The following is an 18,403-nucleotide window of genomic DNA, read 5'->3' on the forward strand; positions in this document are numbered from 1 at the left end:
ATAATTGCAAGATGGGATCACGCTCTGGGAAACATGTTCATACACTTCAATGACCAGAAGACAAAGGACTTCCCCTTTTTGCTGCAACTCTTTGTTTGCTTGCTTGTTTTTCATCTCTTTTTCAAAGGCAAAGAAACTTCTTCTAGAACCCTCCAAGTTTGTAGGTCCATCTTTAATTTAAATTAATTAATTAATTAAGCTGTGTTGTGGGGCTTGTGGGCTATTAGTTCCCTGACCAGGGATTGAACCTGGGCCCTTGGCAATGCGAATGCCAAGTCCTAAACACTGGACCACTAGGGAATTACCAGGATTTGTTCTTTATTCCGAGGTGGAAAAGGAGAACAACAGGGCAAAATGTGACTCTTGAACGTGTGGAAGAAAAGAAATATGGCCAAATGTCTGCTACAATGTATATCTAAGTGGGCTGAAAAATCAGGATGGATACACCCCCAATTGCTAACAGTGGGTACTTTTGGGGAAAGGAGTGGGATGGGGGGAAAATGAAAGGAGTTGTGTAGAAAGTACTAAAATTGTTATCCAATAAACCTGACCCACTTCTCTGTTGCTTGCAAAAGGGATGACTCATTGGCTCAAGCCAGGTCTGGTGATCTCATGCCTTTTTGACTGATAGTTGCTTTCTTAAAGTCCCTTACAGTTAGCGGTGGACATGAGACTCAGTCTTGTAAGTGAAGATACAAAAGGAAACTGTTAAGGGAATAATTTCCTCCTTAATTTAATAAAAAGAAAACCTCTTTCTGTCCTTTCCCCTTCCATTCTTGCTTGAAATACTGGTGTGAGGATGTGATGCATGGAGTTGTGGCAGCCATGTTGCAACCATGAAGGAAATGCCTAGAGGTTTATGGAAATGCAGACCCAGTGTCCTGATATTATAAGGTGGATGAATCAACCTTAGAATTGCTTACTTCTGGACATTCTATAAGAAAATATCCTTATAAGGATTTGTATCGTGTGCAATTGAGGGCAGCTTAACAGATAAATGCATTTTTATTTTTACCATATCTTTTATGTGGTTCTGATTTATCTTTATAATTAAAATGTATTATTTATGTAATTCAAAGTTCAATTTAAAAAATGTACTACTTGGCATTGGGCATCTTTGGAATCCCAATAAGTCTGAAGAGGCACTCTTGAACAAAAAGAACAAACTGTTCTTTATAATTAAGTACTAACTTCATGGTATGAGGGGTGACCTTGCAGACTGGGGGGTGGCTTAAAATACATTTCTCGATCACTATTTGGGTTTAGACCAGAGGTTACAAACTCTCAGCCTCTGGTCAGAATCCTACTGGGGGACATGTTTTATTTTTCCTGTCTAGGGCTTAAAAAATATTGGAATTAGCAGTAATTATTTAGGAATTGGGATACTTCACATAAATATCTGGCTTGCTGCCTTTCTTAGAAAAATGGAAATATCTGGCAACAATGGGTTCACATCCTAACAGGACTAACAGGAAGCTTGGTTCTGTCTCTCTCTTTAGGCAAGGCAGGACTTCAGTTTGCCACAGAACTTGATGCTTCCTGATGCCTGTTACCCAATTGACTTCACTGATTTATATTCTCTGATTCTGTGAGCACTTGGATTAGTGACCCTTTTTAGTTTTGGAGTCACTGTGCACATGTGTGTACATACACACGTGTATGTAAGATTCAACTGTTTCCTAAACAGACTGTGAGAAATGGCATGGAAACTTATTCACACAGGTGGGCAGACCTTAAAAAGGACTGAGTTTGGAGTGGTCACATTTACTGTGCGCTGTTTTGTAAGACTGCTGCTGCTAAGTCACTTCAGTCATGTCTGACTCTGTGCGACCCCATAGACGGCAGCCCACCAGGCTCCCCCGTCCCTGGGATTCTCCAGACAAGAACACTGGAGTGGGTTGCCATTTCCTTCTCCAATGCATGAAAGGGAAAAGTGAAAGTGAAGTCGCTCAGTCGTATCCGCAACCCCATGGACTGCAGCCTACCAGGCTCCTCCATCCATGGGATTTTCCAGGCAAGAGTACTGGAGTGGGGTGCCATTGCCTTCTCCGTTTGTAAGACTAGAAGTGGTAAAAAAGAGCAAAGAGCACCCTTGACTGCCCTGCTGGGACACCTGGGGTCTTAAGTGAAAGTTGTTCAGTCATGTCCGACTCTTTGTAACCCCTTGGACTGTAGCCCACGAAGCTCCTCTGTCCATAGGGATTCTCCAGGCAAGAATACTGGAGTAGTTTGCCATGCCCTCCTCTAGGAGACCTTCCAAACCCAGGTCTCCCACATTGCAGGCAGATTCTTTACCGTCTGAGCCACCAGGGAAGCCCAAGAATACTGGAGTGGGTAGCCTATCCCTTTGCCAAGGGATCTTCCAGACCTAGGACTCGACCCCAGGTCTCCAGCATTGCAGGCAAATTCTTTACCATCTGAGCTACCAGGGAAGCCCAATAACTGGGATCTTAATACAACCCCAATAACTCAGACTTCTGAAGATTACTGCTGAGGGAGGGGGATAATTCTGAAGAAAGGCTTACATCTGTCAGTAGGGAGTAGGGTTTTCCAAAAGGTGAATGGAGATTTCCTCAGGGTAGGCTTGAAAAGGCTGGTGCTTTTGGAGAGAAGCATGGGCTTGAAAAAGGAAGACAAGCTCAGACTCTGGGGACAGCGTCCTATGTCCCTGACATCCCACTAGGAAGGAACCCCTTTACCTTAGGGCCTTCTTTGTGTATTCATTAGAACAAGACTGAGTTTGTGTGCTGGGAGAGAGTAAAAACCTAGCCACAGTCTTCCTACAGCCTCCACTTTATCCTGCCATGGGTTGGCTCCCCGCTTCCCTCAAATGTCCATGTCCTAGTCTTTGGAACCTATGAATATGTTACACAAAAGAGGGAAATTGAGGTCACAGATGGAATTTCAGGTTGCTTATCATCTGACTTTAAACTAGGAAGATTATTCAGGATTGTCGGGGTGGGCTCAGTGTAATCACAAAGGTGGAAGTGTGAGGCAGAAGAGAGAGAACCAGAGAGATGGCACCGTGAGATGGACTTGGCTCCATGATGCTGGCTTTGAAGATGGAGCAAGGGGTCACAAGCCAAGGAAAGTGGCTGACTTCTAGTAGCTGAGAAAGGCAAGGAAACAGTCTTCTCTAGAACCTCCAGAAAGTAATGCAGCACTGCAGACACCTTGGTTTTAGTCCAGTGAAACTCAAGTTGGACTTTTATTCAATGGAACTATAACAGGGCTCCCCAGTTAGCTCAGCTGGTAAAGAATCCTTCTGCAATGCAGAATGGGTTTGATCCCTAGATTGGGAAAATCCATTGGAGGAGGGGATGGCAACCCACTTCAGTATTCTTGCCTGGAGAATCCCCATGGACAGAGGAGTCTGGCTGGCTATAGTCCATGGGATCACGGAGTTGGACACGACTGAGCAACGAAGGATCCATATAATAAGTTTGTGCTGTTTTAAACCATTAAGTTTGTGGTAATTTGTTACAGCACCAACAGGTAACAAAAGCACCAGGCCACCGGGAGAGGCCACGTGTAGGTGAGACTCCACTTTACTGCCAGGATCAACCTCCTCCAACGTGAATGATTCCAGCTCCAGATGTGTGAGATCATTCTAGTCACTCTGGTCTTTGTGAGTTTCCTAGCTGAGGTCTCAGAGAAGAGCCATATCCACTTTGCTTTGCCCAAATTCCTGACTTACAAAATCTACGAGTATAATAAAACGATTGTTTTTATGCCACCAACCTTTGGGTGGTTTGTTATGCAGCATAGAAAGTAGAAGAGTGATCCATCTTAGCCTTGAACTTGAATCAGGTGGAACTGGGGAAAATGACACACACTGCTGAACCCAGAGCTCCCATCCCATCGTTAATATTATTTTTCACTAAATCCTGAGCTGAACAGAAGGAAACAGGGCTGAAATTGAAACTGAACTTGTATATTTCTTCAAGCTGTTCCACTAGAATATTCAAATATTCTTGAGACAGAATTCTGAGAAAGAATTCTACCCTAACCCCTTCACTCCATATATTTTGATTTGCCTAAGGTTACCCAGTCATGGCACAGCTGAGAGATTCTTAATTTTTAAAAACAATTGAAAAAAAAAACAGCAACACAGCAGCCAATTGTGTCTTAACCCTCCTTAACTTCCTTCAGAGCACACACTCTTGTCAAAGTTTGAATAAAGGAAGGACTGAACTGTGCCTGTGAGATCCCACCATCCAAAAATGAGGGAGTTCCAGCCTGAACCTGATTCCTTCCTTGGGGGTCCCTGAGTGGAAGCTCCATGCCCTTGGCTGAGAAGCTGGAACTTTCCATCCAGGCCAGGATCAAATACGGATCCTCAGTGTTTGAGCAGCCAGGCTGGGGTGTGTAGGGATCCAGGTGGCCCTCATCTCATCTGAATCGGGCCAGCACAGTTCGTGGCCCTCCCCTAAAGCAAAAGAAGGGGGGAGGGAGACTCTGAGGAGACTTGGGGCCCCTGGGGAGACATTCATCTTTCCAGAGCTTTATCACTTTTTCCATAACAGTACCCTCCCTTCAAGGTGGAAAGTCCCAGCTGGCGGCTAAGGATACTCTCAATATGCTTTTGTTCTTCACCCTGCTCCCAGCCAAGGCAGCAGGGTGCTGGGCAGACACCAGCTGCCCTGAACTTTCTGCACCACCGAACAGCACCATATAGATAGCCCCTCACAGCATGGGACTAGACTGCCTTGATTCCAATCTTGGCTCTGCTATTTGCTAACTGTTTAACCCTGGCAGGGTTTGAACCTCTCTCTGCTATAGTTTCTCCATCTGAAAACTGGAATGGTGATATGACCCGTTTTGAGGATTTACTGTATGAAAAGCATTTAGCACAGTACCCGATACATGATAAGAGTGAAGGAACTGTTTTCTGTTTTTATTACGTAAACTTGGGCAATCTTCCTTTCTCTGGGCCTCCGTTTCTCCATATGTACACTGAAGATGGCAGTTCCTACTTGCCTCTTGACAACTTATCTGGTTGTGAATCCTGACTACCCTTTCTTGCTGTGTGGCCTTGGACAAATTTCTTTGGCTTTCTTAGCCTCAATGTGCTCATCTGTTATGTTACTTAATGATAACTATTAAGTAGATGGTGATGATGAAATGAGAAAATGCATACCAAATATGGAACATGGGGCCTACTACATAGAAAGAGCTAAAACAAAGTTAGCTTTTGGGTTTTGTTTTTTTTTTTTTTTGGTTTGTTTTTATGTCTGAGAAAGAACTTTCTAAACTGTCATAGGCTATGTCCCTGGGAGGAATATTGTGGCTTTCTGGCATGCTTTCCCAGCCATGCCTTATTCACAGACTCCTAGAATCCGAGAGATTGGGATTGAAAAGGCCCCTTTACAGATTGGTTAATAAATCGATTCAGCAAATATTTACTATGATGAGTAGTAATCTCCTACGATGACACAGGTTTTTTCCCTAAGGTTTTAAGATATGATAGTAAGAACCAGCATTTACTGAATCTTCCTAGACACAGGAACTGTTATAAGTCCTTTACACGTCTTAAGTAATTTAATCCGCCCATCAATCCTGAGGGAAGCAACTGGCATGAATCTCATTTTATGGATGGGAAAACTAAGGCACAGAGGGATGGAGGGGGGCAGGGGCTGAACACCGAACCCCTGGTTTAGGGTCCATGCCCTCCCGCACTGTGTTGTCTTGCCGTGTTGACTGCATACCCAACCTTGTATGCAGTCTGCACTGCTTTATTTTTCCCTCCACTTCCTCCCCCTAATCCTGGTCTCAACAATTTTTCTCCACAATCTGAGTAGCTTCCTCTTGCTTTCTGGCCCTCAGTTTCCCCATCTGTGAATTGAGAGAATAGGATTATTTTCATGACCACCCTGATTTTTGGCGCCTTATCAGTTTGTAATTATTTTAAACGTATACTTGTTTTCTAGTGTGTTCCAGGGAGTAACACCCTAGTCCTTCTGTTCACCACTGTCTCCCTAGAATCTGGCACTCTGCCCTGTACCTAGTAGGCCCTCAATTAATATCTGTGGATGAAGAAAAGAAGGAATCGTGGTGACTGTCCCCAGGTTTTCCCAAACCAGCTCCTGTGTTCTCTCCCCAGCCCCTCTTCTTTTCTCCGTCTGTGGGGCCTCCTCCTTCCCTCCCTCCCTCCCACCTCCCAGGGCCGGCTTGGGCCCTCCATCCGGCCTGCATTTTTCCGGGTTTGATATCATTTTTTCCACTCTCCCGCCTGCTGCCGGCTGCCTCTGCCAACTTTCCACAAGGATAGCCCCTCCCCCATGACCACAGGCCTCCAGAGACCGCTTGGGGTGGGGGAAGACCCTCCTCCTTTTCCCTTCCCTAGGCTGAGGTTGGGACAGGAAAGTTTGCCATCACTGCCCACCGGCAAGATTGGGGTGGGGGCAGGTCATAGCTGGAGGACATGGTGGCTCGCCTCCCTGTGCTTTGGTGTCCTGGCAGCAGGGACTTGGCCCACATGCGGGGCTGAGGCATCTGAGCAGGCAGCTGGACGGGGGCAGGGGGTGTCAGGCATCAGGGACACAATGGTCCAAACCGTTTGCATCTTGTTCTCCTCTCAAAGTAGTGTGACACCAATTTCCCTTAGGCTGGAAACTCCTGACCTGACCCCCAAGGCCCATCCCCAGCCAGACTGGATGCCTCATTCCCTCCTACTTGTCACACAGACGTAGGAGAAGGCTGGGCTCTGGGGTCTGGTCCTTACTCTCACTGGCTGGGTGGCTCCGGGGCACTCACTTCCCCTGTCTGGGCTTCAATTTCCACAGCTGCAAAAATGAGTGAGTTGGATTACATTGGGGGGTCCATCCTGGGGATTAACGGATTGAATTTCATGGAGCCCACCCACCCCCTTTATATTGTATGCAAAACTTGTGTCTGAAAGTCCATTTCCCTGAGAGTCTATAGTTTTTTGTCACATTCTCCAAGAGAACGGTGGGAGAGGTGAGGGACAAGGAAGCCTGGCGTGCTGCAGTCTATGGGGTCACAAAGAGCTGAACATGATTTAATGACTGAACACCACCACCACCAAGAGAACTATGGATAAGTTGGGCCCAGCCTTGTAGTCTCACAAGCCTGGATTGAATTCTGGCAACTTCACTTACAGCAGCTGCGTGATCTGCAGCATAAGCCTTCAGTTTGTTCGTCTGTTTTCTAACTAGTTAAACATGGGTTGTGAAGATTAATTGTTGTGACAGCTTAGTATCCAGTCAGCTCCCAACAAACACCAGCTATTATATTGCTAGGGTGCAGGCTAAAATTCCTTTCAGAGAATATTTTGTGGATTTAAACTAAAAAATGGATTAATGAGAAAACTGGAGGTTATCACACTGAACTGTGGGTGTTTGTACTCTACTAGGTCTCCCTCAGAGTTGTGGGGCAGGGGCTGTGCCCAGCAGTTCCGGGAGGAGCCTGAATATACAATTTGTCCAGTGATCTTACTGACTAACCCTGACACCCAGAAAGTGAAAGTTAGTCCTTCAGTCCTGTCCAACTCGTTGGGATACCATGGGTGGAAATCTCCAGGCAAGAAAACTGGAGTGAGTTGCCATTCCCCTCTCCAGGGGATCTTCCTGACCCAAGGATCGAACCCGGGTCTCCTGCATTGCATGCAGATTCTGGGCCACCAGGGAAGCCCCTACCCTGATACCCAGATCAGCAGGCTAACCCAGTCTGCAGCCCTGTGTACATGGGCAAGCAGGACATGGAGACACCTGGACGAGCCCCAAAGAAGAGGTCTGGGCACTCAAACAGGAGATCCTTTTGGTGTGGTTTATTGTGGGGGGCATTTCTGAGGGTTGGCCAGAGCCCAAGGACAAAAACGATTTTTGTTTTTTTGCATTTTTTTTTTTTTTTTAACAAAAAGATACCCACCGCATAAAAAACCCAATTTAGGCTTTGGCTCCCTAGTCTGTCCATCACTTCCCTAGGGCAGAGAGGTCCGTGAAGCTGTGGCTGGGGTGATGCTCTGTCCCTTGGGGCAGCGGGCGGCCAAGACCCACGATACACACTCGAACCACCAAGTCTCTGCCCCTCGGTGGTGCTAGTGGAGCCTAGAACGCACCCCAGTGTCTCGTCACCCCTTGGAGGGCGGGTGGGCGGCCTCAGAGCACGGCCAGGTTGTGGCAGGACTTGGAGCGGGCCTTGAGAGCCCGGCGGCGTGCGCTACGGGCTGTCAAGCGAGCCAGGAAGCGTCGAGCACGCTGCCCTAGGCTCGCCCTTCGTCTGGGCGCGGGCGGCTCCCCGACTGCGCAGTCCCGGCGGCGCAAGCGCAGTTGGCGCACCACGCCTTCGAAGAGCTCCGCTACGTTGTGCTGCAGCGTGGCTGACGTCTCGATGAACTTGCAGTCGAATACCACAGCGCAGGCGCGGCCCTCTGAGGGGGCGGGGTCAGATAAGACGTGATAGAGCCACAACCGGAAAAAGGAGATAAAGGTAGCAGAAGGTGTGGTCAATTTCAAGCAGGAAGCACAGTTTTTCCTTTCCCCATACCTCGTGCTCCATGCCAGAGGACTCAGACATAAATCTGGCTTTGAGGAGTTAGTTCACAGGCTAGTGATTGATACTGGTGGCAGAAATGAGGCTGGGAAGACAGGGAGGTTGGGAGCAGTTTGGTCCCACAAGTCTTGAATGCCAGGGAAGGGGTCTAATCTGTGCATCAGAATTATCTGGGGGAGCTTGTTAAAATGCAAGATTGCTGAGCCCAGCCACGGAGATTCTGATTCTGTAGGTAAGGCTTGGAACCTGCAATTTAACACAGTCTCCCGGGGGGCATGTTGCTGAATTTTGGGATGTCTGCTTATAAAGCATATGGTCTTCCAGCTGCAGGATGCCACTGGACTGGATGTAGGGCCCTGAGGTCTAGTCCTCAGTGGCTGGTGACCTTGTGGAACTGGCTTTCCTGCTCTGGGTCTGTTTCCATAGTTTTTAGATTTTGCCCAATGAGTAGGGCCATTTTAAGATCTGTATCTTGGGATTTTCCCAAAGTGACACAGGGAATTATGGCAGCATTTGCCCCCCAATCTGTCTAAAGTATAAACCTCATTCCCATCCTACTAGTTAGATCATTCCAGCCCTTCTTCCTCAGCCAGGGTCTCAGTACCCTGAGAAAGACCTGTATCTGTCTCATCTGATACATCAATCATATTAAAATATTCTCTATCCCACTTTAAATACAATTTAAATATAACATTAAACATTTTGGTTTGCAGTTGCTGGCTGACAAATATTATGTTTTGCAGACAAAGCTCTGTGAAATTTGAATGTATAATTTTCTAACTATTTTGGAGCCAATAATTTGTCTTTTTCCGGTCTCAGATGTAAGTCCCTGAAAGCTTACAGGCACTGGGCCTGTCATGCCTGGTGAACTGTGTCTCTGACTAAGGGCACTGGGGCACACAGGGGAACTTTTAGGCAGAGAAGTGACAAAGTCCGCTCTAGTTCTGGAGAACTCCGGCAACTGGTGAGGAGAACCCACGGAATGGGGACAGAGACATATAGGGGTTGGCCCAGGCTAGAGTGGAGATGCCAGGATGGGGCAGAGGCTGTGGGCATGGCAGGGGGAGGGAATGTGGGGTTAAGGGAAGTGGACTTGACAGGATTTGGGGACTGGTTAGAGGGAATGAGAGAAGAGGCAAACATGGTTTTTAGCTTTCAGGTTTAGGCAAATAGATGTGGTGGCCAGGGGATGGGGTGGGGTGGGATGGAGGTAGGGGCTGGAGCACGAATTACTGAGAGGAAGAGCACTGGAGGAGACAGTGACAGTGGGGCTGAGAGAAAGGCGGAGAAGGAGGGTGGAGGGCTCACCTTCCACGGAGACTTCTCGGCAGCGCGCCAGATCTGCCTTGTTGCCCACCAGGATGATGGGCACGTGGTCCGCCTGGTGTGTGCGCCGCAGCTGGATGCGGAGCTCAGAGGCACTCTCGAAGCTGCCCCTGTCTGCGATGGAGTACACGATGACGTAGGCACTGCCCACCTGCAGGCACGACTCCTGGCTCCAGCTTTCCTCCTGCAGGGCAGGGAATCAGAGGGTACTGAGGCCCTAGCTGAGAAAGGAAGACTGGGATGGTCTAATGGGTGGGATGGGGCTGAGGTTTATACTTTGGACAGATTGGGGGACAAATTCTGCCATGATTTCCTGAGTCACCATGGGAAACCACCAATCCTCTCTGAGCTGCAGTTTCTCTGCTTGAAACATCTGACTAATGGCACTACTTCGCTCCATTCTCTCATTCATCAATTCCTTCTATAGGCGGGACAGAGGGGCTTCCCTGGTAGCTCAGCTGGTAAAGAATCTGCCTGCAATGCAGGAGACCCTGGTTTGATTCCTGGGTCAGGAAGATCCGCTGGAGAAGGGATAGGCTACCCACTCCAGTATTCTTGGGATTCACTAGTGGCTCAGATGGTAAAGAATCCACCTGCAATTCGGGAGACCTGGGTTCCATCTCTGGGTTGAGAAGATCCCCTGGAGAAGGGAAAGGCTACCCACTCCAGGATTCTGGCCTGGAGAATTCCATGGACAGAGAAGCCTGGCTACAGTCCATGGGGTCACAAAGAGTAGGACATGACTGAGCGACTTTCACACACACATAGGCAGAACATTGGAGACAAAAGATCTATTTGGTTCCTGTTCCTTCTAAGGAGCATTCTGGCTTTGCCTGTTCAGCTCTTTTGTCTGGTTTGAGGAGGGGCTGGTCTTGCTGGACAGTTCTTTTGACCTTTTGCAGTCCAGAGTTAAGAGAGAAAGGAAGGGAGAGAAGTGAGGACAGAAGGCTGTCTTCCGGGGGAGGACTTTTTCTGGATAGTCTTGGAGAGTTGGAGGAGCAACGGTGGGTGTGAGGAAAGGGGGTGGGTGAGAGGCAAGCGGCCTTTTAAAAAGTGGAGTCCTTTCAAGATGTTTGACAAGGAAAGGGAAGAACTGAAATAATTTTGATATTCTGTTTTGGATGATGGTCTTTTGACAGGGACAGCACTCAGACTGAACCACCTGGGTACGAGCTTTCTACGTGTTTAATAAGACACAGTTCCTGCCCTCCAAAAGCTCATGATCAGGAAGGGATGCTATGGAAATAGAGATATAATGCAGTGTGATAAGTACCATTAAGAGAGGCATAGGCAAGTGGCTGTAGGAACCAGGGGGCTTGAGGCAGGGGTAGACCAGAAGAGCTCAACTGGGCAGAGTTGAGAGGGCTTCCAAGTAGACTGGTAAGTGGGGTTAGAAAGGCTGAGCAGGCTGAGCAGGAGGGGAGGTGGTGGGCAGGAGTGGGAGATGCAGAGTGTGATGGAAGCCTTGTTTGTTAGGGCCAAAGAAGCCAGGAAAGTTTTCTGATAACCAAATAAGGTAGATAAGTAGGGAGGCATCACTATTCATTATTCTCAAAGCAGGTAAGTTCTCAACGGTCATACTGATCCTTCCCAGATAACTCTGAACTGAGTCAGACAGATGTGGGTTCTTATTCTGGGTTCTTAGCTTTGACTATGGACAGGTTCATTTCTCTCTCTGAGTCTGTTTTTTCATCTGTAGAATAAGAGGGTGGGTCTCGACCATTCACTCATTCATTGCACATATTTATTTATGAAGGATTTGTTATGTGTTAGGATCACAAAAGCTGATTGGTACATGGATTGGTAGGTAAGAACCCCTTGAGGGTTGATTAAAAATGTAGATTCAGAACTCTACTTTTATAGGTTCTATTTCATTAGGTCTGGGGTGAGACTTGAGACTCTGATTTTTAATACCCTCCAGGTGACCCTGATGGACAGCAAGGCTAAAGTACTACTGGTTGAGCCAACAGCCCTCCCAATCCTGTCAGATTTTGCCTCTCTGATATATAAAAATATCGTCTAGCCCAAGGATGGAAAGAATGGATGCTTATTTCAATAAGGCTGCTGCTGCATGGACCCTCTTTGGGAAATGCCTTCACAGACACTGGCCAGGGAATCTGCAGGGAAACCAAGGGCCAGACAAGAAGAAAACACTTTCTTAGGCCACACAACAGTTGGGCAATTCCTGCCACCTAGTCCAGTATTCTTCCTACTCTGTCTCCCACGTGGGACTCTTAGTCTGATCACTCTTCTTAACTCCCTGGACTCTGCCCCATAGGATTCTCAACTGTATCCAAAAAGTGATACCAGACCCCAGACCCCAGTCTGTGAGCTCCATGAGGCCAGAGGACACGTCTGCTTTATTCACTCCTGGGTCTCCAGTGTCCTGGTCCATGGTATGTATCCACCAAGGTTTCTTTCTTTCTCCCTCCTTCCCTCCCTCTCTCACTCTTCCCTCTTTCCTTCCCTCCCTCTATTCTTTATTTAATAAAAAGCTTGGGGTATGAATCAGTCACTGGATCCCCAAGGCTTTCCACTGGGGCAGAAGTATGTGGGACCCAGAAGGCTGCTGCCACGTGGATGACCCCAAGGGTGGCCATGTGCAATGGGGCTGCAGGGACCCAAGATCAGACCCTGGGGTGGGCCTTGCACACCTGGCCCTCCCCTTGCCTTGGCTGAGGTGTGGACCAGCCAGTATTTCTGAATGAACAAGTGAAGGAGTAGAACCTTGGATGGAGGTTCAGAAGGTGATGCTCCCAGTGGGGATAGATAGGGGCAGTCCTAATGCATAAGAGCGCAAACTTGGATTTCCCTGGTGGTCCAGTGGTTAAGAATCTGCCTGCTAATGCAGGTGACACAGGTTTGATCCCTAATCTGGGAAGATCCCACAGGCCGAAGGGCAACTGAGCCTGTGTGCTACAACTACTGAAGCCCTTGCAAACTAGAGCCTGTGCTCCACAACAAGAGAAGCCACCACAATAAGAAGCCCACTCACTGCAAAGAAGAGTAGCCCTATTCGCTGTGACTAGAGAAAGCCATTGCACAGTCAAATAAATAAACAAATATTTTTAAAAAGAGTGCAAACTTGGGGGTCTTATAGATCTGAATTTGAATCCTACTTGCTATCTGAGAACTTTGGACATGTTACTTAACCTCTCTGAGCTTTTGATTTCCTCATCAATAGAATGAGAATCAGAAGTACACTTACTCAAGTTTTTGTCTTGACCGAATATCATAAAATACATGTCTAGTGCTTAGCACTTGGGGCTGACACTCAGGAAGAGGGTGCTCCATCAGTATCAGCTGCTCTTAAGAGAATCATCATCATTCTTATGATGTTCATTTGGACCTGGGTTTCCTTTTATGCTGGTGAAAAGGAATTGGTCCCATAGCTCCTTCATCCCTAAATTTGGGCCTATCACTGGAGCTGTCAGCCATTCTTGTCAATGACCCAACACTGTCCCTCTAAAGCCCCACTCTGTGGACAGGGCCTCCCTGAGTGTTGGGGGAGGGGCCTACCCCTTATAGAGATGGGATCCAGGTGATTTTTGGATCCTTCTCTTTGCTTAGTTGTATTTCTTCAGGGTTCTACAGTGAGCATACCTGTATAGCAAGCAGAAAAGAACTCCCAACAAGTTAAGAAAAGCATATTGGGGACATGTCCTTGGCTGATGCTTGCTAGCCCATTCCTGCTTTGGAATGGGCTAGCAAGGGACATCCTTGGTGTCCTTTTTTTCACTAGCAACCAAGTTATGATTAATAAGAATTATCTTTATTGCCAATTCTTCACTCGTGTTCACCAATTTTTTCATGCTCCAAACTGTGCTTATCTCTGTGAAACTGCGTAAGTATGTTTAAAAAAAAAAACTAGCTGGTAAGGAAGGCAGGAATGATCCACCCATTTATCAGGTGAGAAAACTGAAGCTCAGAGAGGGTAAGCCAATTGCAGAAAGCCTGTATGTAAGACAAAGGAACGGCGGTGTGGGGGGGTGTTCCCTCCTCTGTGCAATGTGAGTGGGTGAAGTGGGATGATGGTGCTCATGAGAGGAGGTTTGCAGGGTTAGAAGCACATCCTGGGATGCTATCAGGAGGGGGTGAATAGACTGGGAAGAGAGGGTCAAGGTCATTAGGTTCTTCTGGCTTCGGTGCTGCTGAGGAGCTGTGGTTTAATGGGCCCTGCCCTGTCCCTGCTCTGTGGTGTCCTACGAGAAGACAGGAGTCTGGTACTAGCCTTAGCGCTGCTGCTGTGCTTAGTCGCTCAGTCGTGTCGGGCTCTGTGCGACCCAGGGACTGTAGCCCACCAGGATCCTCTGTCCATGGGATTCTCCCAGGCAAGAATACTGGAGTGGGTTGCCATATCTCCAGGAGATCTTCCTCAGCACCCCTCCCCCCCAATCCTGCCTGCTGTGCCATACCAGCTTCTCAGCCTCCCAGGTGTCCATGACCAGCAGCGTGGTGTCCTCTCCATCCACTGTGAGTGTCCTCTCGTACACATCTTCTGCAAAAGAAGAAAGCCGGGTTTCAGGGAGGAGACGCAGGCCTGGGGGAGGGTGCAGCCCTTCCTAACCCCTCTTTTGGGTCACATCGCGCCCTCCACTTCTCCTTGAAGTGTTCACTATACTTGTTTGACGTCTGTTCCTCCTGACGGGTCAACAAGCCCAGGAGGAGTCCTGGCTCCCCAGCTCCCAGCACAGTACCCGGCACACAGTCGGTGCTGAGAAAGCGTTTGTTGGTTGGTTCGACTGAACGGATGTGGAGCCGTGGGGTTAAAGTGGGGCTGGGAATTCTCCCAGTCCTGCTCTGTCCCTGGCTTAGCGTGTGCTTCAAGAAAAGATCACGTCACCCTCTCTAGACCTCCGTCTCCCCATCTGTTATACATACCAGTGTACACGTATAGACCTTTCATATAGGTTTTCATTCTGGGCGACCAAGGCTGGAGAAAGAGCCTGGTCAGAGTATCTCCACCTCATCTCTGCCGTTAAGCCTCCCCTCCCCCTGACCACTCCACACACACACTCATCCTGGGTCCTTTCCACCAGCCCTGAAGGGACCCATCTTCATTTCCTCTGTCCTGTCCCTGATTCCCATCATCCTAGGACCCCCAGCCCTCTCAGTTCACTGTGCCTCTTGGGAATAGAGGAACCCAGGGCCCCAAACTTAGAATTTGGGAGTTTCCATTTTGGGCAGGATTTCAGTTTGGCTGCAGGTCATGGTGGACATGGATGGTTGTCTGTGGGGCTGGTAGGATCTGAGAATTGGGAGAAAATCCACTGTTTCTTTATAACTGGGACTTGTGGAACTCAGAATTGCTTCCCTTATGACAGAAAAATGAAGCACACACCATGAGAAACTAGCAAACTTCTCAGCCACTATTCAAGGAATTCCCCCTCCTATATATCTTTGTGTGGGTTATGCCCTGCACAGCTCTAGGGGGCCTCATTCACTTCACAGCCTGGTTGAATGACGTCCCTTAGGGTTGAGCAGGGCAGGAGTTGTACAAAGGTTCTTGGCAGCCGTATGTCCCAAATGACAGGGATTTGACTTCTTCAACCACAGCCCAGCCCAGCCCACAGGGTCCCTACCTCCCAGCTGTTCGTGGAGGTCCCTCTCTTGCTTCCCTGCAAAGAGACTGGCCAGACTGGTCTTCCCGACACCAGGATCTCCGAGCAGGACCACGCGATACAGGGCCTCCCAAGAGCTTTCAGAGTCGCTGGATTCAGAGGACCAGCCGTTGGGGGCAGGTGAAGGTTGCCGGGTAGGGGCGTTGAGGGAGACTGACTGGCCCAGTCGGGGATGCTGGGACTGTGTAGAAGGTGCTGTGCCCAGAAGGCCAGGCTGGTGGCCCCGGGCGGACAGGGGCAGTGGAGTGCTGGCTCGGCGACGCACGGGGGTCTTTGCTTCTTGCTGAGTATTTAGGGTCATCCTTGGGAAGGGGAGTTTCCTTCCTTCCTTCCTTCCTTCCTTCTGCAAGAAGTGGGAGTGGGTGGTGAGCCAGGTGAGGTGCTCTGAGCCCCTTCTGTAGTGTCCTGATGAACTGCTGCTCAGGCTTCCTCCAGAGGCCTTTTTTGTTCAGATGGGAGGAGGCGGCACCTCAGATCCTCCAGATGGGGGCTTTCTGGCTTCAGGCCCAGAGTGAACTTGGGTCAGGCTAGGAGGGGTGAGTGCGCGTGAACACACACATGCATACACTCCCAGAGGTCACTTCCTATGCTTTGAGGACGACCCACTCCCCCCAGACACACAGGCAGAAGGGCAGCAGGGAGACAGGATGTCCACACAAGCATGCACACAGAGCAACCCCCCGCATTCAGAACAGGAGACCCATGTTCATGAAAGACACCTGAATTGCCCCCTCCTCCGCTTCCTCACGGTTGGATTGGGGTTGGGGAGTACAAGGAGGGTGGAGAGCCCCTTGGTTGGGGGCGGGGGTGGGGTGGGGAATTCATTTTTGCTGCATCCCAGGAGAGCTGAGGAAGAGGCCCGGGAGGACAAATCCGTACTGCCAAAGACTGGGGGTCGGGGTGGGGGGTTTCCCTCCGGCTGAAACATGAGAGCCCCGGTGCCATGGGAACAGCGTGTCCGGCCCGCCCCCTCCGTGAAAAATTCAGGAGCGACTGGCACGACGGCCTCCAGCTGCTGTAGGAGGGCGGGGTTCGGAGGCAGCCAGACCCCAGGTCTGGTGACAAGAAGGGGTCCCGGAGGGGAGGGGGGGTGGAGAGGAGACCCACAAAGCCCAGGAGGGCATAGCATTCCCAGAGTCCGAGCTTACCTAGTCCCGAGGGTCCTGGGTGTGAGTCCCCAGATCCCTGGAGGGTTCCCAGGCTATCTAGCTCTCCCGACCCCAGATCCGGGGACCTTCACCCAGCGGGGGGCTTCGAGGGCCCCCTCCTCCTCCCAGCTTGTTCGGCAGAACTCTTCCGCCCTTCTCCCCCCGCCAACAGACGCCTTGGAGAACTCCGCTCCAACTCGACTAAGTTGGTGGCGGACTGGGTGGGCCTTTACCTTGGAGTGGGGAGGGATCCAGGGTCCTCGGCGGCCGCAGCTGCCCGGTGCTCCAGGGTGTACCAATGCCTCGCCGCGCAGCCCCTCGACCGGGTCCCGCCCAGCTTCCCGGGCCGGGGAGGAGCCGCGACCCCGCCCCGTCCAGCCCCGCCCCATTAGGGCAGCCCCGGGGTCTCCGCCCCAAGGCTTTGGCTGCTGAATGAGTTTTTGCAGAACTCCGCTGACCCATCGCTTTAAGTTCTTTGCCAGGGAGGGGGGAATAAGAGAGTGGAAGGACACGGGTCCCAGATTCCTGATCCTGGATCCACTTTGCATCCACATCTATCCACTCCAGCAATGGGGCGACCAACTCTTTGTTGTTCTTGTTCAGTTGCTAAGTCATGCGGGACTCTGCGACCTCATGTACTGTAGCACGCCAGGTATCTCCCAGAGTTTGCTCAAATTCATGTCCAGTCTGATGATGCTATCTAACCAGCTCATCCTCTGCTGCCCCCTTCTCCTTTTGCGTTCAGTCTTTTCCAGCATCAGAGTCTTTTTCCTATGAGTCCACTCTTCATATCAGGTTAGCAAAGTATTGGAGCTTCAGCTTCAGCATCAGTCCTTCCAGTGAGTAATCAGGGTTGATTTCCTTTGGATTGACTGGTTTGATCTCCTTGCAGTCCAAGGGACTCTCTTGAGTCTTCTCCAGGGCTACCCTGATGACTCAGTAGTAAAGCATCTGCCTGCTAAGGCAGGAGACTTGGGTTTGATCCCTGATCTGGGAAGATCCCACTTGGTGTGGAGCAGCTAAGCCCATGCACCGTAACTACTGAGCCAGCATGCTAGAGCTCGAAAGCCACTGACTCCTGATGCTTTTCTGCCCTAGAGCTCATACTCTGGAACAAGAGAAGCCACCACAATGAGAAGCCCGTGCACCGCAACTGGAGAGTAGCCCCTGGCCACTGCAACTAGAGAAAAGCCCTTGCAGCAACTAAGACAAAACACAGCCAAAAAAAAAAAAAAAAAAGTCTTCTCCAACACCACAATTCAAAAGCATCGATTCTTCAGCTCAGCCTTCATTATGGTCCAACTCACATCCGTACATGATTACTGGAAAACCCATAGCTTTGGCTATACGGTCGTTTAGCTTTCACAAAAACCCCTTGGGAAACTTGTTAAATATTCGGATTCCTGGTCCCACTATGCAAGAAAGACAGATTCAGCAGTCCTGTAGAGAGGTTTGAACATCTGCATTTTAAACAGAAGGCTAACTGAGCCTGATGCAGAGTTCATAGACCCCACTTTGATGGACCCCGCTTTGGATGGAGAATTAATTTTGGAAGGGGGTTTGGGGGGCGGAGGGAGCCCAAGAATTCTGCCCTGCAGGGTTCTGAATGTCTTGTTTTGATCATTCATTCATTCAACAAATTCTAAAGTAAGCGCCCCTTATGCAACTAGGGCTGTCCTATGCCTGGAAGAATGGCTGTCCCCTACTTGATGAATATTTACTGAACCTTTTAAAAAAAGTGTTTATTTATTTTTGGTTTCGCTGGGTCTTCGCTGCTGTATGTGGGCTTTCTCT

The 18,403-nt window shown here is 49.4% G+C and overlaps 1 protein-coding gene and 1 non-coding gene across 5 annotated transcripts; both read right to left on the reverse strand.

Annotated features, from left to right (window-relative positions):
* Positions 1-227: 227 nt before the first annotated feature.
* On the reverse strand, positions 228-300 carry TRNAA-CGC. Its single transcript has one exon. It is a non-coding gene; the product is annotated as a tRNA-Ala (tRNA).
* A 7,474-nt stretch (positions 301-7,774) lies between these two features.
* Positions 7,775-16,991, reverse strand: REM1 (RRAD and GEM like GTPase 1). Of its 4 annotated transcripts, XM_044927765.2 has the most exons (6): positions 16,843-16,940; positions 16,762-16,765; positions 15,423-15,804; positions 14,256-14,338; positions 9,823-10,024; positions 7,775-8,392 (listed from the first exon to the last, which is right to left on the reverse strand). In XM_044927765.2, the coding sequence occupies exons 3-6, from the start codon at positions 15,760-15,762 to the stop codon at positions 8,121-8,123; spliced, it is 897 nt and encodes a 298-aa protein (XP_044783700.1). In that variant the 5' UTR covers positions 15,763-15,804; positions 16,762-16,765; positions 16,843-16,940; the 3' UTR covers positions 7,775-8,120. The 4 variants fall into 4 exon arrangements, with proteins under 4 accessions (XP_044783700.1, XP_006060737.1, XP_025119488.1 ...); XM_006060675.4 differs by lacking the exon at positions 16,762-16,765 and having other exon boundaries at positions 16,843-16,991; XM_025263703.3 differs by lacking the exon at positions 16,762-16,765 and having other exon boundaries at positions 15,423-15,988; positions 16,843-16,970.
* Between the last annotated feature and the right edge of the window lie 1,412 nt (positions 16,992-18,403).

Source organism: Bubalus bubalis, chromosome 14 (assembly GCF_019923935.1).
Source record: "Bubalus bubalis isolate 160015118507 breed Murrah chromosome 14, NDDB_SH_1, whole genome shotgun sequence".
NCBI lineage: Eukaryota > Metazoa > Chordata > Mammalia > Artiodactyla > Bovidae > Bubalus > Bubalus bubalis.

What these genes read in the sequence shown, in the direction of transcription:
- REM1 (XM_006060675.4), bottom strand. Translation starts at nt 15,762, where the DNA reads ATGACCCTAAATACTCAGCAAGAAGCAAAGACCCCCGTGCGTCGCCGA. An exon ending in CCTGGGAGGCTGAGAAGCTG is followed by an intron (nt 10,025 to 14,255) that starts GTATGGCACAGC and finishes CCTGCCCTGCAG; the next exon opens with GAGGAAAGCTGGAGCCAGGA. An exon ending in CCGAGAAGTCTCCGTGGAAG is followed by an intron (nt 8,393 to 9,822) that starts GTGAGCCCTCCA and finishes CCGCCCCCTCAG; the next exon opens with AGGGCCGCGCCTGCGCTGTG.